The sequence below is a fragment of the Mercenaria mercenaria genome, chromosome 6 (assembly GCF_021730395.1).
Source record: "Mercenaria mercenaria strain notata chromosome 6, MADL_Memer_1, whole genome shotgun sequence".
Lineage (NCBI taxonomy): Eukaryota > Metazoa > Mollusca > Bivalvia > Venerida > Veneridae > Mercenaria > Mercenaria mercenaria.
The window spans coordinates 3,873,869-3,897,114 of NC_069366.1; the positions used below are offsets into that span (position 1 = coordinate 3,873,869).

Genomic DNA, 23,246 nt, shown 5'->3' on the forward strand with positions numbered 1-23,246 from the left:
ATACACAACCAATGTCACTAATCAGATACTCAGCATTTCAAAATCATGCATACCAAATAAAGAAGTCACCATTCGACCCTGTGAACCCCCATGGATAACAACGAATATAAAAAAATCTATTAAACGACGCAAAAGGGCATACAGAAAAGCTAAACTATCAAATAATGTGGAAGATTGGTCAAGGTTTAGAAATCTTCGTAACCATACTATTACCCAAATTAGAGCTGCCAAGGAAAATCACATTCTTAAATTAGCCAATAATCTAAAAACAACATCAACAAATTCGAAATCATGGTGTGCATGCCTCAAGTCATTCATAAAACCTTCTTCCAATTCTTCAACTATTCCTCCCCTAGAAGACGGGGCCGACATTTATGAGGATGAAATTTCTATAGCAAATATCCTGAACAACTTCTTTAGTGACCAAACAATTTTGAACGAAAGAAATGCACCACAACTTGATGAAGCAGAAAGAAACTCTGAACTTATCATGGAACCTTTTATTGTTACTCCTGACGAAGTTGAAATGGTTTTGAAGTCTTTACCCCTTGGAAAGGCCTCTGGGCCCGACTCTGTCAACAACAAAATTCTCAAAGAACTTTCTACCGGATTATCTCTTCCTCTTGCCGATCTCTTTAACTACTCTTTGACTACATCCACATTTCCTGATGCTTGGAAAGAAGCTTATGTATCACCCGTCTTTAAAAATGGTGATCGGTCTTTACCTGGAAACTATCGCCCAATTTCACTCCTAAGTACAATAGGTAAGGTATTTGAAAGAATAGTTTTCAAACATACATTTAACTATCTCAATAGAAATAACATTTTCACATCGCTTCAGTCTGGCTTTGTCCCAGGTGATTCAACAGTTAATCAGCTCACTTACTTATATAACTTTTTCACAGAGGCAATTGACTCAGGCAAAGAGGTTCGAGCTGTATTCTGCGATATAAGTAAAGCGTTTGATCGCGTGTGGCACAAAGGTCTTGTCCACAAACTGTGATGTATTGGTATAACTGGTAGCCTTTTGCGTTGGTTTTCATCTTATCTCTCTCTCATAGAAAACAAAATGTAGTTATACCGGGCGCACAATCCAACTGGAACTACATTCGAGCTGGTGTGCCCCAAGGATCGATCCTCGGTCCTCTTCTCTTCTTAATATTCATAAATGACATTGTCATCGATATAAATGCCAACATTCGCCTTTTTGCCGACGACACCAGTCTGTATTTGATTATTGGCGATCCAGCGACAGCTGCAGAAATTATAAACTCTGACCTCATTATAATATCAAATTGGGCAGCACGCTGGCTCGTTAATTTCAACCCAAGGAAAACCGAATCACTTCTTTTTTCTCGAAAAGTCAATCCAGGTCTTCATCCCAGTCTATATATGGCCAATGAAGAAATCAAAGAAGTGACCAACCACAAGCACTTAGGGCTGATCTTCACGAAAGACCTAAAGTGGCATGCACATATAGACTACACCTTAACAAAGGCTTATAAACGTATTAATATCATGAGAAAACTTAAATTTATTATCCACCGCAAATCGCTTGAAACCATATACATCTCATTCATTCGTCCAATTCTAGAGTATGGTGACATTATTTTTGACAATTGTACGGTCCAAGAGAAGGACTTGCTTGAAAAGGTCCAATACGAGGCTGCTAGGATAGTAACAGGTGCTACCAAACTTGTTTCTCTGCATAAACTTATGCAGGAGGTTGGATGGGAATCACTTGAAAGTAGGAGGCAGAAGCATAAAGTTATTTTATATTTCAAAATGTTGCATGACCTCACTCCATCTTACCTTACGGCATTGTGTCCACCCACCGTTTCGAATGATACGTATAATCTTCGTAACCAAGCTGACTCCCAGGTACCAAGAGCTAGAACGTCTCTTTATTTTGATTCTTTCCTTCCGTCAACTGTAAGAGCGTTTAACGCTCTGCCTCTGTCTATTAGAAATTCTCCTTCAGTTTCATCTTTCAAAAGACAAGTTTTTCTAGCAAATAATTAAGTTCCTGTTTATTTCTATAGCGGACGGCGAAAAAATCAGATTCTTCACACTCGCCTTCGAACCAACTGCAGCTCACTCGCTGATGATCTGTTCTCCAAAAATATTACTGCATCACCCCTCTGCTCATGCGGACGGCCTGAAACAACTTACCATTATTTCTTCCAATGTACACATTACGACAACATACGTACAATACTTACAAATGAAATTAGCAGATATTGTCCTTATTCTAAAGACTATTCTCTTTGGAAATATGGCATTAAATGATGAAGACAATAAAAGAATATTTCTTGCTGTTCATCACTACATTGAAAAATCCAAACGGTTTGATTGAGGCGAAAGAAAAGCGATCACGCATCCATCTCCAAGTCGCTCCCTACCGCTTTCCTCTACATGTCTGAACTATACCTTTAACTTCCGATCAATGAAAAATATTTCTTGGTTCACCATTGTAAAATGAAACGGTTTGACTGAGGCGAAAGTAAGTATCCAAAAGTAACGATTAGACATCCATCCCCAAGTCGCTCCCTACCGCTTTCTTCTACATATACTAAACCTACATCTCCTGAACATTATTACTATATCAGTTCTTTAATCTCCATTTCCATTACTTTAAATTTAAAGTTATATAAAAGCAAACTAATTTCATCATACAGTCTTATTTTGTCCAATTATCCTTCTAGATCGCCACATCTTGTACCAATACTAAGTATGCAGTGGACAGAATTTCTATAAGCTTAAGCTTTCAATTAGATCCACTTGTCTATACTATGTGCAAAACTGTATAATTGTAATTACTATGAGATACAATATAGATAAATAAATATGTTTAAACCAAATATCTAACCCTTCATATCTATTGTCACTGTTGAACCCTCCTTGAAACCAATCATCTGCTCTATAGATCTCCGATAGATTCGGGTTTCTCCCTGCACCGTATGTTTTATTTCTACTGAAACGACCTCGGTACGAACCATGGTCAACATGTAATACAACGCGGCCAAAATATGAACTCGAGTACTGTACATTTTACTGTAACAGATATTAACACCTTTTTGCAAGGTATCTACAGTAGTCATTATAGCTAACATGAAAGTCTGTAAAGAATTCATATGACTGTTCTGTTTTAATTTTTCAGATTTGCAACATATTCTTCATTAGAAATGGAAGATTCTTCTTTGGCAACACATTTATTGAGCTCAAGTTTGAGGTCATCGATAGAAAAATGTAACCCTTTAATTTCAAATCTCCTCGGTGGCTTTTTTTCTGTTACATTTGCAAAGTTTCCTACTGAAGTGATGAAATAGTGTCCTTGAGCAGATCGATTTCTTTTTTGCCTAGACACAAGACGGCAGTGGAAACATCTGTTGACAATTCCTTTGATGCAGAGTAGTGGGTTCGAACATTCTTCGATGCATTAATGTTTTATAGTCATTTCCTTCAACAACTGATAAAAGCATGTGTATATCACGGCCTAGTTTTATAGCTACTGGTTCACCATATCGTGTTTTACACGCCGTTTAAGTTCAATATCCAGATTGTATGGATAATTTTCAGATTAGATTGTCTGAACATTTGGAACAGCATCTGACGTGTATGCTCCAATTTAGTGTCTGAATTTTTAAAATAGAGCAGAAGTTGATCGATGTACATGCCCGAGGGTAGACCATCTAGCAGAGTTTGCGGACGGCGGACTTCGATTAAATCAGAATTGTCATTGAATATAATCTGGAAAGTTGATCCCTCGAAAGCACCGAGAACAAAGCAAACAGTGAAAATTGCAGACTCGGTTTGATTGAGTATGTTCATGAGCAGTAATGGAAAGTGCAACACTGCCCACGCCACCTAGCACCGGCTTAAGCAGTATTCAATTTTCAAATCTAAATGAGTTGAAATCAATGATCCCGAAGGACCAGAAAATATAACAACACTGAGATGAAGTCGGGGCGACTTTTTACGGCCGCCACACAGCACTTAATACCCGCTGTTGTGAAGTAAATATAATCTGGAAAGTTGATCCCTCGAAAGCAAGAACAAAGCAAACAGTGAAAATTGCAGACTCGGTTTGATTGAGTCTGTTCATGAGCAGTAATGGAAAGTGCAACACTGTCCACGCCCCCTAGCACCGGCTTAAGCAGTATTCAATTTTCAAATCTAAATTCATGTTGTTTCCTGGCGGAAGAAGTGTGCACTTAATTCAAATTTGGCGTTGTTGTCAAAGTGTTTTGTGTATCATTCAACTCCTTTTCATTTTTCAAGTTTGTCATGTCAACTGGCTCTAATTCAGTCAAAATCCCATGTTGATATCACTATTATAGGTCTATAAGAAGTATATTTTCTTCAGCAAAAAGTCACTTTTCTGATACAGAATTTACCTTGTAAACGCTTTCATCCTATAGAACGTATCTTCATCTATGTATCCATCTAAAATTCATCTAAAATGTATGCACACAATAAATTCAACTTTTGAATTACATCACATATTCAAATTGGCAGAAGGTGTTTCAGGATTCACCTTATATTAATTAGTTTAAAAAATAGTAATCTGTATCGGATATTAGATCCGATATACTATTTTCGAGCTGATTATACACGAAAAGAGGAACAACCGTCTGACATGTTGTAATCATAACATAACTTAACATAGTTTACTCGACATAAAAGTGTACATTCAATTCAAAGTCGAGAACCAATTCTAGTACAAAGTATGAAGCGCGAGAATCTTTCCGAGAGAAATATTGTACACCTTAACACGTACAAAGTATGAAGAGTGCGACATTATTCTAATAGTCGTTAACATTATTTAGAAGTATCAATATATGAGACACATTTGCCTCGGATAAAGCGCTACTGGTAAATAAATGTAATGACAATGTAGAAAAACGTACATTGTATAGAAATTGTTTTGAAAATTGAGTAAATGAATGAATATCACTATTTGATACACATTTACCTCAAATACAGCGCTGCTTGTAAATAAATTTGATGAAAATGTTGAAAAAGACGTACATTGTATAGAAGTTGTTTTGAACAATGAGTAAATGAATGAATAGGTAGTGAAAAATGGTAGTGGATAAAATATATAAAATGGGTTCGCAATGAAAATGCAAAATCAAATCTTTCTTTTCGTGCATAGTACAAATATTTTGCTAGACTGATCAATACTTTATTATTTGTAGTGGACATGAGGGATTCAAATTTCCGCAGGGTATACCACCTACAAAAATACGGCTTGAAGAAATTTCGACGCAACTGATAATATTTTGGACATACTAATAACAATGGTATTCGTCCTCTGTCAAATTCATAGAACAGTTTCGGCACTTTCTTTCTTCTCTCGGGACATTTTCATGTCTAACTTTTTCTTTTTCCAAATTATGAGACAAAAAAACGGAATTTACTTAGCGCTATTCTATATTTATTGATATTTATAGTATTTAAATATTTTTCTTGTTAAAATTCATGTTTAAATAAGCTATATGATGACAACCTGCTTGAATTATTTATGTCTGAGTAGCAGCTTCGTTTGTATATGTCAAGTATTCTTTGTTTTATAACTTGTAAGTTAACACACATACTATCTTGGTTTAGCCATATATTTGTCATTCCTATTTCGTTTAATACGGATTTGACCATATACGCCCAATTTTTACCGTTGTATGAAAGGTTATTGTTTGTATCTTCTTTTAACGTAGTGTAGATTTTTTTTGGTTAAAATACAATTTTCATCTGATTTTGATATTTTTATCCAATATTTAATCATTACTACTTTTCGGTGTATTTTCATTGGATATCTACCTAAATCTCCATATAAACCGTTTAAGTCTAACACAGAGTATTTTCCTTAGAAACTTACAGAGGACTTTTTCAATACATATCCATGAATTTCCGCGCCATAGTTAAATATTGAACCAACCAAGCTATCAAATAATTTACATTGATCATGTACTTTTAATTCTTATTGAATAAATTCTGTAAATAAGTAATGCAATGCAAATAATGAATGCTTAGCCAGATGATGTTGTGTTCGAAACCAGTGACCATTTTTGAAGAAATATATTGCTAGATATTTAAAGGAGTTGACAATGTCTAAAATTTGTCCATTGAAAAATTGAAGTTATGAGTTGTGTGTCTACCTTGTTCAAATATCTTAATTTTTGTTCTAGTGGTATTAACGTTTAGTTTCCAAGTGTCGCAATAAGCAGACAGATCATTAAGCAATGACTGTAGGGCTTCTGGTTTATGTATAAATAAGACCCTATCATCAGTGAATAAAAGCATATATAATTTTAAATCATCTATATTAAATATATTTTCGATATTTCCGTTTATTGTCGATAAGTATTTCTTGTAAATTCAAGCAAATCATCAGATCATAAGATTACAGTTGAACGAATTTTCATGCTAAAGTAACTAATTTCACGAAATTAAATCGCCAATGGGCCGCAATCAGCTTTTCTTTACAAAGCTACTCTTGTGTTAAATATATGTTGAGCAATTACGCGTATGTTTACATTTACTCAATGAACAAAACTAAAACCTGGAAATTAACTATGGAACAGGTAAAGATCTTTTCTCAATAAAATCAGCAAACCTCAAAGTAAAAAAGAAATAGCTGGCACATTATTATATAGCTCATTATATAATATTTTTTCAACGACATGGAACTACATTCTGGCCTACTTTACAGGTAACCCTAAGTAGTCACTTCCTATTTGGTGTAAATAGTCCTATCGTAGTGTAGAAAATCCTATTTGACAACATTACGCAATGGAATAATGGATAAATCAAACGAACGTAGCCTGTGTTACTTAATTTTATTGACGTTAAATGGTTCTATTCTTTGTTTCATCCAAGGTAACACTGTTGCTATTATTTGATACTTTAAGTTTCGATTGAAAAAAATAAAAAATATAATTACGCATTATTCACGGAGTATTTACAGTGAAAATGTCCTTTCAATTATTTATTTCAACGCTAACCAGTAAAGTTTAGTATCGTTTACTATTTAATTGGGGTTAAAATGGGTATGACTATATTTTACAGATTTGGTTTGGTATGTCTTATACCTCTTAGACAAAGTTCGTAATTTTAACATCTTCTGAGAAAGTGTCTATAATTATATCAAATAAAAACTTAAAGTATACGATTTAGAAAGGTATTTAAAAAGATAATTTATTTATAACAGCTACATGGGAATCCCAGTCTAAAGATAGTATCAAAATTGGAAAATCCAATTCCAATCAAAGGGAATACCCCATATTTCAAAATTGATATACCTAATATGTACAAGTTATAGATCATTTATTGACTTTATTTGCTGAAACGGAGCATAACGTAGTGAAGGCAAAATTTAATGCATTAGTATCTATAACCGACTTAAGTTAAAACGCCCCGTTTTCATCAATCAGCGATATCTCCGTCTCCAGTAAACTAAACCACACAGGGAACCCTTCTTTGAAATTCCCGTTTTTAAATCGGTAGAAACATATTTTTGATTTGCACATTTGTACATAGTGACTGTTTACAATATCTGATTAAAAAATCTGTTTCTGTTTTATTTTGCAAAGGTGACTTTGAGAGAAAAGTTTAAGATTTGAATTTGAATTTCCCTGGGAGGTGTGGCCAACATTGTTTGTACATAAAATCATGATGTATTTACTAGTATTTAGGAGTGACCTGTCGCTTTTATTAATAGATATGAAAGGTTACTGGAATAAACCACTTCAGTAAAGGGGTACCCTACCTTTTTATAACTTATTTTTGTAATAAGTATTCAATTGCAAACGACTGCCTTATTCGACAATTAGACGCCGTGGTGCAGTGGTAAGCGTGACGGCTCTAGAATCTAACTTTTGCGAGTTCGAATTCCAACGGGGATCAATTTTTTTTCATTTTATTTTCAGTTTATATTTTGCTAACATACATTTTAAAATGATGATAATGTTAAACTTGTATTTGAATGGCTTTATTTGTATCATTTTGCTATTTTCGCATATAACATAGGTTTTACAAATATCTTCTTGATTGTGAATTATCCAACATGGTTGACATAGCTCTTGACAATTTGGTCATTCAACTAGCTGATGACACTGATTCGGAAGAAACCGACACCGCCAGCGAGTGTGAAGATGCTCCATTGTATGCGGGTGTTTGAAATGTTTTGAATGTATTGAAATTGTACGAATGAAATTAAAAATGAAATTGAAATGATGAAATAAAATGAAATAAAGAAAACATGAAAAGATGTAAATAAAACAAATTCAATCATAAAACAAATCGCCCTTTGTGGGATCCAACCCACAGCCTCCTAATCGCAAAAGTTAAATCACTAACAACTTTCCTCACTTCTGCTACCGATGCAATTTCAATGTGTACATTATTTGAAATATATTTATAGTTTTAAAAATGTCAAATATCTTTCAAACCCTTATATAATAAATGGAACAGTCTGGAAAATCCAAATCTAAAAATAAAAGCGACAGGTCACTCCTAATTGCTAACACATAGTAGACGACTCACTTATCGAGAAGTTTGTAGAACATAATATGACATTCTTATTCAATGAAAATATAATATGCAAGTTTAACTCGTATGATAATCTAACAGTACTATTTAACCAACTACATGTATAACTTAAAAATAAAACAAGACAAAGTAAGTGCAATTTAGTTTATTTTTAGACCAGTAATTGACATCCGGTTTATGAACAATAGGAAAACTTGGATATAAATACTATTGTTTGCAGATCAAATTGCCCTTTCGCCTTTTTTTAAATCGATAGACTTTTACCTTTACGTCACAAAAACAGCGATTATGAAGCTATTTTGGATCTCGTCTATACAGGTAACTCCGCCTTTCCGATACGAGAAAAAAAAACACACTGAATGAACTTGTTTACATTGGCTGCATGACCGAAACAGATGTACTAAACTTCATTTAAAATTTAAATGAAACTTTCCACAATGCACACAACATTTAGGTAGCGTGGATGTGAAAGGCATTTTCTGCCTAAATTTCATTACCTTTTGCTGCAGACTTTTCTTTTAAATAATGCATCTCGTGTTTAGCTTTCACAATTATTAAAAAACGCGACTGACTCATTGTCGAGTTGTTGGATTCGCTCATCATTGATTGAAGGGCATTTAAGTTCGATTCCCGGAATCGACCGTGCCTCTTTAGTTGAAAAAAGTTAGTAATTTCTTACGGAATATGTGAGTCCTAGTATAACTAATTTGACGCGATCCTAGGAAACAATTAGATCTACCGAGTTATTTTCTCCACTCGAAAGAAATTGTCATCGCTGAATTTGGGTTTAATCGAATATGAGATAAATTCAAATAAAACTTACATGTATCAAAAAGGGGATTCCATTCCTCATTAATTTATGTAAAAATTATCATAATTCCCCAAAAATACTAAATTTCTGGAGATTTAAACCTATACGTGTATTTTCTTACACGATTAACTTTACACAGTCATGTCATATAACTTTACATGACGGTGTACTGTGAATTTGATCCCTTTGGATAAAACGACCTAAACGTCGAATTATTTTGACTTATGTGAGTCTATAACTGGTTCTTTCCATGAACACAGACAATGCTTATCAACTGCCAGTTTGTAAATAACTGAAATGTGTTAAAACGACTTCAAATAAATAGTAGATAAATCCACATGTAGACGTAAACCCCAACAAAAGAAAATAAAAAACTAAATCTATAATGGAGTTAGATTTGCGATAGATAAGTTACGGAAGACTCTCTGCAGAAGTTTGAATAACAAATGGATACGACAATTAGATCTACAAGTGTTGGTTCAATGATTCCTTTCTATAAAATCTTATATAAAGCTAGCTCTACCTTGCGTGCGATAATAATTGTCATAACAAACAAAAAAAACACTGTTTTCATTTGAACGTACTATAAACTTTGATAATGTGGCAGTTGACCTCAATACAATTGACACTGTTTATTTTCCAATACAGGTAAATCCAATATTTGCTTTACAATGGATCTATGACGGATTATCTTTGAACACCCCTGGACTTATTGGACTCAACTGCCACATTATCAAAGCTTATTAGTAGTTGGAATATTTTTTATATTCTACTTTTTAAACAACATATCCATTAGATCACCTTATTGTAATTTACAATGTATGCAAGTACGGCGATACTGAGATAGAGTCAGAGCGCGCGCTTTGTGTGACGTCATGATAAAGTCAGCTCTTTCACGACAAGGTGAATGAATAACTTATTGCGGATGGGGCGGGGTTAATCTGTCAGATTACTCCAAATTAGCTTCAGCTTCACCGTTTTTGTGATGTAAACGTGCAACTATATCGATTACAAAAAAAGTTGAAGGGGCAATTTGATCTGCAAACAGTACTAGCAACAATCAGTGCACTTCATTAAATCGCGGAGATAATACAAAAAGTGAAAGAACTATGAAAGTACAGCTTGTATTAAAAAGAAAAAGAAAACACAATTTGATACATTTATATACTTGGTCTGTCCATTACATAGACACATTAGAGAGTTTGAGATTTCAACCTTCGCCTTCCCCTTCAACGTCTCTTGCGAAGTTAACGTATGAAGTTGAAGTTCGATTAAAATTCCTTGAGATTTCAAACATTAGAATGAACCTTACTTCTTTTAATCCGCCCATTCAATTTATCCGTAATTATGATCGTTTTTTTCGTGCATTTTGATACCAGCTGTCCAAAAGGGCAGGAATTTTAGGAGGTTTTAAAAATGAAAAAAATGAAAATTAAATAAAAAAAAAACCATTTCAATTAATATAATCATCGCATGGATATTAGAGCGATTACCAATAAAAAAAATAAAACGATAAAACAATGTGAACAATGTAAAAATTCGTTAGTGTTGCTCCAAACATTTAGGTTTTATATAAAACATTATGTCAGTATAGTCAGTATACAATGCACGATTGTAAATCATACATGAGAGGAAATAAAAATGATTATTACATACCTAAAATTATTTTCCATTTTCGAAGGACCGCGATCGTGCAATATTTTCCATATCATGACGTTGAACGCTTTCATATCGGACTAGTCCCAATCCGTGACTCTAGTTACCTCCCCTGACGGTCCGTCCACTGTGGATCTCGTCTCTTTAGGTTGCTATTGTGTGTTTGTTTAATTTGTAATTGATGCAACATTTTGTTTACTTTTACACTTTGATTAATCTGACCTATTAGATACTGGCACGTAGTAATTTATCAGACTGAAATGAAATGAAAGTTATAATTACGTCATGAGTTGGACTAATATAGGACGTGGAATGTTTTCTTAACGTTGTAATGGAAAGAATCGCGTGACGTCCATGGCGTCCATGCGCACGTTGCGACAACAAGTTGATGTCATTTTCGCGGAAAATATTAATGCGTCAGTTTGATTTGTTTATTGCGTTTTCGGAGAATTTTTTCCGTAGTTTTTCCTGTCTTTCGTGACAGAACGATAATTTAGATATAAATTAGTCATTTGATTGTAGATATGTAATAAAAAGGTTATCAACTTTGTATGTGGATATATGCACTCGTTCTTTCGCGGACAATATTGCGCTCCTAAAGTCGCGCAATATTACCGCTGCAGAACTCGTGCATATATCCACATACAAAGTTAATAACCTATAATGACCATATCAACGTGATAATGACACTCTGTATGACTGTATTATGCCAAACTCTCAGACAACACAATATGATTATAATATATTTTATAAGTAAAGCATCTGCGGATCCAGGAAGTTTGGTCAGAGGGACACCCACATTAAAGAGGGGGTCACCCATTTCGTGGGGGGGGGGGGGGGGGGGGGAGGGGTAGGGGTAGGGTAGGGTCACACCGAGTTTCAAGACCGACTTTCTTTCTAAAATGTAAGAATCAAAGGGGAAATTAACCCACAATGTCCCTCTGCCAGGCTCTTGTTCCTAAAGAATGGAGTTATCCCATACGGCTAACAGGAAACGTCTCTCATCATGATATCATAGATCTGAAATTGGCTGGTACTTCAGAAGAATTTTCCGTCTTACTAGTACCATTTTATGTTTATAATTAAAACGCAATTGTCATATTAAGTGTCCGACAGAAACAGATTGATTTTATTTGGATGTGAAAATAAAATGTTCCACCAAATGATAATCGCGCGTAATTATTTATTTTTCATGTAAAATGACTGTCATGCCATGTACCTCCATCCAGATTTCAGTCTTTGATGCCGAGTATGTGGACAGAGTAGATGTAAAAAGAATGAAGTTTCGACTTTCGTGATATCACGTCTTCGGACGTTCAAAACTTCACTTCATACGACAAAAAGGCCCATCTGGTATAATCGATACCGCCTGGGGACACAAATATGCCGTAGAAGTTAAAGTTTGAACAAAATCTCAAAGTTTCTCAAAATCAGTTGATAACTTCATACTTCCAGGTTCAATTCAATGTATTTAGTTAAAATCATTAGCCATACAAAACTTCATTATTCTTATACCTATTGATAGTGTTTCTCATCAAATTTAGTCTAATTATATATATATGGATAATCAAATAACTTAATAAGCAGAAATTCTGAAACTAAGCTTTTTATTTCGCATAGTAATAAAGAGAAGTTTTAGGCTTACGTGATATTACATGGAAAACTTTAGTAGCAACGTGTGATATAAATATAATACACGCATATCGGTGACGTTTTACCCAAAATATACATGAGAGACGTTGAAGGTGAAGGCGAAGTTTGAAATCTCAAACTCTCTATTATTTCTTGTATGCATTCCCTGTTTTGGTAGCTGCTCCGCCTCCCTGAATGTGGGAAATTCATAGTAGGCGGAACAATGAATACTCATTAATTTTGTACTACTTCATGATTCAGTGGACGTAAATAAGTTTGTTACTTTTCTTAAAGTCCTTCGCTTGTCATTGGATAAAAAAGATGCTTGAACTAGGTATATAATCATAATGTAATTATATCATGTCCATTTATCATCAATGTACAATTAAGTAAGCGTCTCTTGAAGAGAGCAGCTCTATATTTCTCGGCAAAATTAGCATATTGAGTAAATATTCGACATTCTTATATTTTTGCTTAAAGTAGGTAAATGTTATAACCTATGGTTGTGTAATGTAAACAGATACTTAAAGTTTACAAATATTTTTTCAATCAGCTGTAAAACGTGTAGAGTGACCCCCATTTCATTCATTCGGAATACCCGAGCAGGCTGTACCTACCGACCTCTATTGTAAGGGAACTCAAATAGCATGTAGGTATCGAGTTTTGGTTGTCTTGTCTGTCCGTGACTTATTTACACGCCAACGTACACAGCTTTGTAGCAATCTAATCCAAACTCAGAAACAATATTTATTATCATAATATCTCTGTCTTACGCTGATAGCAATTAAAATACAAACACATACCAATAAAAATGCTTTCATGACGGATGCTGCTAAACATCGCCACGACTACAAATCAAGACTGAATCAGCCAGCTATAAGATTTCCGAGTTAAAGACCTGTATTTTGTATTTCCAAAATGGTTAATTAAAAACAGAAATACAAGTATCTAGTCACAATCTGACAGTGACATATATAAGGCCAAAACAACGTGTTCAATGACTTAACATTTTATGAATTAACGTAGCAGTATAAGGTACTTGATGTATTTCGTAAGTTAAAATCACATTTCGTTTCTACATAGTTATATATATATTGTTGTTATTTATCTATGTTTTAAAACTATACTGTAAAAAGACTGAATAAGTTTGCAAATTAAGATGAGAAAACACATTAACTAGGTTACACTCTACCAATTCAGTCTCTTCTTTATTTCATACAAACAATGAAATCATGAGACCTCATTTTTAGTACTCCAGAGCATTGCAACGATATGAAAACCATATATATGGTCAGTTAGCAAAATTAGAAATATTATGTTACATATATAAAAATAATTTGTTCTGAAAAACATCACGCTCTGAAAATGCTCCCTTGAAAATAACCGTTTAGCAATTACGCGTATGTAGACATTTTCTCTAAGAACAAAAGTCATATCTGGAAATTCACAATGAAAATGGTCTAGATCTTTTCACAATACAATCAGCAATAAAACTAAGCCAAAAATATGACTGCCACATCCTCATATAACTCATTATACCTGAGTTCATCAACAGCATGGAACTACATTTTGGACTGCTTCACATATAACACTGAGTAGTCACTTCCAGTTTGGTGTAATAAGTTTTTTAAGGAATACTTTCAATACTATAAAATGTTATTTTCACTTGAATTGTACCAGTTACCTAAATGCATGAAAAATACCAGTTTAAGTTTGATAAAAATTCCTTCAAAACATTTCCTTCGACATAATTTATTACCACTTTTCCTTGTTTGGGGCTGTTTTGTCATATTTTATTATTTTGTACTCTGAACTGCACTCCAAGTCACACACTTTTACTGTAAAATAAACCCCTTAATTTTATCAGCAGGACATGAATATAAGAAGCGACAGACTCGTCCGCACTCTGAAAGGCATGCATGTTGTTTTAACCATTATGAGAACTGACCTAGATTTTAACCATGTATCAGTAACAGCGGCCTGTCGCTTCTGACTATTGACAATAAATAACAAATGCTGATTGTATGGGATAAGGCCGTGACATTTATTATTATAATATCATTACAGAAAATAAAGAAATATCATGGCATATTATATGAGATAGAAGTATCATGAAATGAAGCATGAAATGATAGATTTCTAGCCAAAATGCATAGAAACAAAATAGGCAACGCTATGATGCTAAAGCTCTATGTATGATAAGCTCACATGCACTAGACAATGGAAGGAGAATGCATTGTGCTAGCAAATCCAGCTACCGGAAAACCGAGACCAAGTGCTCAACGAATTCTGAACATAGTGATGTTGGATTTTGCTCTGATTACATAAAGTATGTTACTGATTATGTACACAATATGCCATACCGAAATGCACAAAGTGTGTCGAGGGCCACCAAATATTTCATGAAATAAAATTTGCCCCTAAAATGCTACATTGAATATCATATCTTATTACTTAATAGCCAAGTGCTAACATTCATTTCTTTAATAATATCAGATTATCCGGCTTATTTACTTTCAAAGATGACAATTTAAGCTATATTGAGCTATATTTGACCATTATTTCTTTTGATTTTACCTAATAAACACTATGTATGGAAGCGTCCTGGTGCCAGTAGAGAGATTTAAATTTGTCTTACGTACGACTTACTATCTCCTACGTAGGATTTACTATCTCTTACGTAGGAGATATTAAGTCCTACGTAGGACATAGTATCTCCTATGTAGGAGTTAGTATCTGCTACGTAGAACATAATATCTCATACGTAGGACATACTATCTCCTACGTATCTCCTACGTAGGAGTAAGTATCTCTTACGTAGGACTTAGTATCTCCTACGTAGGTCATATTAAGTACTACGTAGGAGTTAGTATCTCCTACGTAGGACATAGTATCTCCTACGTAGGAGATACTATGTTCTACGTAGGACATAATATCTCCTACGTAGGACTTTGTATCTCCTACGTAGGAGTTAGTATCTCCTATGTAGGACATAGTATCTCCTACGTAGGAGTTAGTATCTTCTACGTAGGACTTATTCCCATGGCTTGAGTAATATATATTTGACTTGAACAGTTTTTGTGAGGTTCTAGAGAATAAAGAGAAAGTGATGGGAGTTTCAGAGAAAGCTATATTTTTAAAAAGCTGTCTCTTGTCTGTAACTGAAAGCTCTTCTTCAAAAAAGATATCGTCAGAGCGACAAATATGACATTTAGTTTTGAGTACAAAGTTTGCGTTTATCATGTCTCGTGTAAAACCCAAACGATAAAATTTGACAAAAAAAAAACTAACATGATCCGTTTTAAAAAGTTTTTTTTTTTTTTTTTTTTAAGATCTATTAAAATTTTAAGAATTGATGATAATTCACGATTTCTGAATGAATGTCTTAGAATGCATTAAGATTAAATCTTGACATGCGGAAACTCTACAAATATACTATAAACGAACTAAAGAAAGTTACGGTTCTTTTTAAAAGGAAGAATGTGTCCAACTTTAAGGCCAAAATGCTGCTACATGATAGGCCTCTGGTATGGGAGAATGAAAATCATTTACATGTACAAAGCTTGTTTAAAAACCAAAAGACTAGCCATCTTTAAAAGTTAATGATGAGAATTTTACCCAGAAAAATCACTTTTTTGCCGAAATTCTCGAAAACTCCCGTTTTATTTACTGAACTGCAAAGTTAACAGTCTATGACATTTTTATGGTTAATCTTTTAGCACTACTGGAATAGGAATGGTATAGTAGGAGCCTTTTTGATGTTTTAATATTGATAATTCATAGCCAATAGTTTTTTCCTAGTAATAAACTCTGGTCAGTGATTTTTAAGCTTGTGGATGAAATATATGTGAATGGGGAGAAGATCATTTTGTGCTTTTCACAGTTCAATGCCTGTAAATTTTGATCCAAAAAGCTCTTTTTTTAAAAAAAATGTTTTATCTACTTACTACTGTACAGACAGTTCTACAATGGAACCTGACATCACTAACAAAACACTTGTTAAATTTCACCTGAATGACTTTATTTTTTACAATACTTTGAAACCTCTTAATAAATAAAAAAAAAGAAGAAAAAAAAAAATGAAATAAAAAAGAAATAAAAAAAAAACCGCTCCTGGTGAGGATCGAACTCCCGACCTTTGGACTTCAATGAGACCTCGCTAACCACTGCACCAATGTGGAAGGGTTACGTCATTAACACAAATATAAGTATATATAATTAATTTCAGTTACGGCAGCGTGACGAAAATCGTTTCGCATTGAAAATATTGTATTTTACCTTTCTTTCTTCGTAAAAAATGTATTTAGCAATAAATTCTTATTAACAGGCGCTCATTTACATTTTTATTCAACGCTAAAAGCAGTAAGCGAAACGCTTTTGTCAACCGTAAACAGCAAGCGTCTATTGACGTCTTACTGATTAATTACTATGAGCATTGCGTACTGGAAGAAACCCGAACAACACCGATTCCAAAAACTTACCACGAATTTTCAACTCGATAGCAATTTTATACACAGTTTTATTCATTATTCTTTTTCACACGTCTAACCGTAATGTGACGCTGTCGGCGCCGCTTCGCGGCGCCGGTAGCTCTGCTATTAAACAAATATGAACAGTATTTCAATACTTATACATGTATAAATGTACAGGTGACAGAGTAGCGCCATAAGATAAACTATATATTCGAACTACAGGTAACTGACATCACTCAACCCCGAATTTTTTAACTATTTCTTGTTTACCAGAAAGCATGATAGCAGCTTTTAAGTGTAGTCTTCTTCTCTTACAGAAGATGACTGGGGATCCTGTTTACAGTCTAAAGACGAAAGTAAGATAAAGGAACTCCTCCAAGAAAACATTATTCCAAATTCAAACCATCTCAATGATGCATACAGAATCTTTGAGCCTTCTTCTGAAATTCTTGAAGGCATCTTTGCGTTGGCTTCAGAGCACATAAAGAATCAGTCTTCACATATACTTCGAGTTTATGCGGCATATCATGATAGAATGATTTCTGACAGCAGCTATTGTTTTCTTGTATTTACAAAGCAATCAGCGGCAATCCAAGTACACTTGAATGTCAAGAATGTCGAGTATCCAATTAAGATCGTGTATATCGAAGACTGTAGTCAAGAAGACGAAGATGTTGTAGAAGCAAGTCTGAAAAGATACAGCCAACTTGTATACGTAGGTCAAGTAGAAATCAGCATATCGGAGCATTCCGAACGACTGATGAAAGAAACAAAAAATATTACACTAATTACCACCAGCATGTACAAATCACGAAACTATCAACGTGGAAAACCTCTTAATTTGGTTGAAGGTCCATGTATAGTTATACTTGTCATGCTTAAAAACTGGATACCTATTGGGAGTAAGCCACTGCCAAAAAAAATCAATGGCATATCTGTGGATGTACGAGAAGGAATTGCTGTTCAATTTACAGGAAAACTGCCTACGGAAAAACACGAAAACGTACGTATTGGTTGTAAAATTGAAAGCAGCGTTTTTCCAGGGTCTGGTAATTCATTAGATGTTTACAATCAAGGCACTCTTGGTGGATTTATACTTGATAAAAATTCTTCGATATACGGATTTACGTGTGCACATATTCTTTTTCCTGACGAAGTGTTGAGACAAATGCAAAATGATGACCAGTTATATGTTGGAAATGATTTGGGGCTTACTGTTGAAAAAATGCCGGGGGAAATGATATCGAATCTCAACAAAATTGTAAACTGTCCGGACAAAAGGAAAGTATACCAAGCAAGCTGTGAAGAGAATGAATATCTTGGAACTGTTGAGATGGCACTGTATGCACGAGGGGGGACATTTGACTTTACTGGAGTTGATTTTGCTGTCGTGAAAATCGATGAAAAACGCATTCCAAACACAACGAAATTCCCATATTTTGATGATTCAATAACTTTCAACAGAGGTAACTACTTTATAAGTTTTCAAGGTTACATTTGTTTATATTTTAGACTTAGTATATTTTCATGTATAATATTAACTAGTAATAACTACATTATACCATCGTTATTCATATATGTAACGTCCATTTGACTCATGTTCGTTATTCATTACAAGTTGCAAGTTTCTTACTTATTAACCGTTAATGTAGTTCTGCACGTTCGGATAAAAATTTTGTCTACAACGTAGAATTTGTCTAAACCCTGATTTTTTAAAAACTTTAGAGTGTACTTAGAGGATTGGCAAATAAAAAAGATGGGCTCGATTTATAGTAAAACTGATTTGAAAATTTTTGATCTTACAATTTTTCATAATAGGAATCTATGGAAAAATCAAAATTTTGATACCAATTTCGTGAATGGATTTTTCTACAATGTATATTTTATTTCAACTTCTTACAGTCGTGAATAAATATGTGGTGAAATAAAATGTGTAGGTCCGCGTATTTGTTTTTATAAATGTAGAGATACACGCTTTATGAGCTTACTTTATGACATTTTTTAAATCAGTAAATGTGTCAGGTGTTTAAATATCATATTTTAACTTTAGAAATACGAATATAGTAATATTGCCTTTGTAACAAATGTACTCACCTGTTGCAATTAATTCATAAAATAGTTTCCTTGCCGTAGCCCGACTCCAATTTTCCGGATAAATGACGTTATGCCATTATTCCCGGTTAATCATATAAGATTCTTCACTGGTTGTAGGTGCAGATAAGAATATCCGGTCTCGAGGGTAACTGTTTAGGCGGTAACGAGGCTCCCTGCCGAGTTACCGCCTAAACCGTTACCCGAGAGCCGGATATTTCCATCTGCACCTATAACCAGTGACAGAATCTTTTTCTTGCATACCGATTTCAAGAAATAATAATAAAAATAAAATCAAATCGAACGGCTTTCTTTTTAGAACTGTTTCTTATAGCAGTGTTTTTAAACAAAGCGCGGGAAACCAACGTCCGTAAACAGGAAAGACGTCGTGACGTTTCAAAACAAATAACAATGTTTAGTTCCAGTTTTGTTTTATCAGTTGCAGCGTAACGTTATGGATTTTTGATAAAATAACGTGATTTGAATCGAGAAATATACTATCAGGAACCAATAGGAACTGTCAAGGTATTGAATTTTTATTCCGTTTTTTAAATAAAATATAAATTACTACATAAATCTTCTACATATATGTAGTTCGTAATACGTCATTTACAGCACGAGAGCCATCTTACACCCCGGAGTGTAAGATGGATTTTTCCACCACCGGTAAAAATACCGGAAATCCCCGTCTAGTATGCAAGAAAATGTGTAGCATTACCTTAAACGAAAGACGTTTTGTTATTTTAGTTTATCTGTTTTCCCCGTACTCATCGCTTTCTTTATACATATTTGCAGAAATGGAAGGCGCTTCGGCCGAAAGGGAATTTCATTTTAAGTCTGGAAAGGTCATTGAAGAAGATTTGAAATCTGGAGAGAAAGTCATCAAGTACGGATGTAAAACCCAACTTACGGAGGGATATTTTCAAAGGAAATGTACATTTAATTTCATTGATGGTGAGAAATGGCATGGACAGTGTGAAATTATTGCTCAGAGAGGTTTTGCAAAACCAAGTGATTCCGGATCTCTTGTATTCAAACCAAAAGATGGCGATCTAGAAGCTGCGTGTATTCTTTTGGGAGGCACAACAACTCGATTTGCGGCAACACATTTTGCAGACGTACTTGAAAGAACAGGTTTAAAAGACGTAAAGTTTTTGAAATTCGGTGACCCGAAAGCAAATGAAGATTCCATGTAACGACACCTGTCTGAAAGAAACAAAAGTAACGGTGTATTACAGAAAGTGTTCTGTTCTTTATTACCAGAGTTTGGGAAAATTATCGTGTTAATTGTAGGGAATAATACAACTTATAAAATACAGAAAAAATTTGATTAAAACAGACTGTATCAATTTCCAATAATTATCAGAAAGAGAGTGTAAAAAGTAATTCAACAATATTGCAATAAAATAATAGAATAGAAAGTGTGGAAACTTTACAGGTCGCCCAACACGAAAAAAAACAAACCGAAATGTTGTGCAGGCTAGTCGTTTCGAAACGAAATTGCAGGTATTTTGTATATTTATTCCATTCAGGCATACATGATGATTTTCGTAATGCGTATATTATGAAATATGCATGATAAATAAGTGCATAAAGAGCTTGTTCTGTGCTAAACGAAGCTTAAACGAAATGCTTAAACAGTAGGCGAAGAAAATGCCCTATAAATTAAAACGAATTTGGTGACCTGTGCTTTTTCTTCTTTTATTTGTCTTAGAAATTAATGTCCTCATTGCCAGCGTTCGTAGCCAGATCGCTGGCTTATCGATGAAAGTGTCTCCCTTGAAAATACGCTATCGGCGTTATCGATTTCTCGATCAGATTGATTTTGCTACTAAAGATTTATATAGGAAATGATTTATTTAAATTGTAAGAACTTTTTTTATTTTTAATGCCACATAATTTTTCCACATATGAGCACAAACTTTAATCTTTCATTATCATTATGATGTAAAAAGTTATACCATCAGTTCCTATTCCCACGATAGAAAACAGAAGGGAAAAGTGTCATTTTACATAATTGACCATTTTGTCAAACAGAAATTACGTGCTCTTATGCTCACAACGTATGAAAACATTTTTAACGTTAGAAAAAAGGATCCCACATCCTTAAATTAATAATAAAATGTAGGATCCGTTTAAGCAAGAGGCTCATATCGCAGCTATTCCCAAACCGAGGCTCATACCGCAGCTACTCCCAAACCGATTCCGTAAGAAAGGTACATCACAGAAATACGTCATTATCATTATATTGATTATCATAAAGAGCGGGGTTAGTACTATCAGATTTTACTAACATAAAGCAAATTCTTCATTATACAGTTCATCCTCAGATAATTTGAAATGCTACTATACCAAAGATTGTATTTGACCTATATATTGTTAAAAAGAACTGAAATTATTGTATGTGTGGTAAAACATACTGTATATATTTTAAATAGAAGTAAATTTTCAGAATGTATATATCAATTACAGAAGTGTTTTACTTGTAATAATTTAAATCTTTATAGTTGTGAATGTTTGGTTATGAGTGGACTTTAGATTTAATAGATTTATAAAACTGAACTTACTCTTTTGTCTCCATTTAATGTGACATATGTGTTGACTTTGCCTATTTGTAATCTATGTGGTGTGATAATAAATAAACTTATTATTTCAGCACTTGGCATTATGATAACTTTGAAAAAGCCCAGACAGTGGCTTTATAAGGAATCCTGCTTTTTCTTTAAATAACTATGCCAGTGGTGTCGGTCATCCTGAACATTTAGCCCCAAAACTCAAGCAATAAGACCATTGCAAAGAACCACATTTTATGCCCTTGTGGAAAATGTTTGCCCCAGTTCCCGTGCGATGTGAGGTCCTCGTTGAACGGTTTACGCCGGGGACAGGGGTTTACGACAATATGTTTGATGATGTACGTTGTACAAGTCAAAATGAATTATATGTTCCGTTCTTTACTGTGTTAATTGGCCAAAGGCATTGATCTACCAAAAAACAAAAAAAAAAAAAAAAAAAAAAAAAAACCAAAAAACTGTAACCAGTGTTTTATGTTGATGATCACATTAGCGTATTTTCTTCGAGCGTATTGTTGTTGTTTTCTTCACCTCCTCCGCAGGAGAACAGCTTATGAATTCTCAGGCCATACCAAATTGATTTGTCGTTCGTCGGAACTACCGCATCAACGATTTCATTCCCGAGAAAAAGAAAAAAAATTAACCGCCCGCACGTACATAAACATCTCCGAAAAAAAAATTCCGATTACGCGGTCCGGAATGATAACGGCAAAACAGGTTTTATCGCTGTTTTAATGCGTCAAAGTGATATTGATCGAAATTCATGCGTTCGTAATACATGTAGCTGATGACTCAAACTCAAAAAGTCAGGAATTATGGTGTTGTTCATCATTTGTTTTAAATCTGGAGTGTCTGTGCTAGTGCCACACATGGCCTTCGATGTGCCGGTAGGTGATAAAGTAGGCACGTTCTACGATTGTTCAATACTGTGAAAAGAACAAAGCGTGTTCTTTAGTACGGCAGTCAGATATTCTATCAAAATGCATATATTCAATTTAAAAACAAGTGTTTAGCTTTTCAAATAAGTAGTGTAGATATAAAAAATAATTTCTGTCGTATTGTAACCCCAATTTTTCCTGTTTGTATATTAATTGGCTGTGAATTGATTGAAAGAATCTGAAAAAACAGACCTTCCCAACTCAAAATTTCATGGTCATTCAAAGCACAACAAATAACACTTTTAAGAGTGGCCATATTGGGATCATTTTTGTCCGTCTGTAAAATGTTTGACTATAATTATACATATCAAACATTAAACACATAATGTAAATATTTAGCTTAAAAAATGAAATAATCAAAGTATAAAACTAACAAGAAGTATCTTTAAAAAAAGATACACGGCCGCATTAGACAATGCACACGTTAAGCTACGAAACGTGAGTGCACTTTGCACTTTTTGCATTCGATCGGGTATTTAAATCAAAATTTAGTTCTTAAAGTAAAATTTAACATCATAATTATCTT

At 34.0% G+C, this 23,246-nt stretch overlaps 1 protein-coding gene across 1 annotated transcript; it reads left to right on the forward strand.

Annotated features, from left to right (window-relative positions):
- The first annotated feature begins 490 nt into the window (after window positions 1-490).
- On the forward strand, window positions 491-21,870 carry LOC128557930 (uncharacterized). Its single transcript, XM_053546598.1, has 4 exons — window positions 491-764; window positions 1,595-1,747; window positions 17,439-18,587; window positions 20,008-21,870. The coding sequence occupies exons 1-4, from the start codon at window positions 491-493 to the stop codon at window positions 20,406-20,408; spliced, it is 1,977 nt and encodes a 658-aa protein (XP_053402573.1). The 3' UTR covers window positions 20,409-21,870.
- Window positions 21,871-23,246: the final 1,376 nt, after the last annotated feature.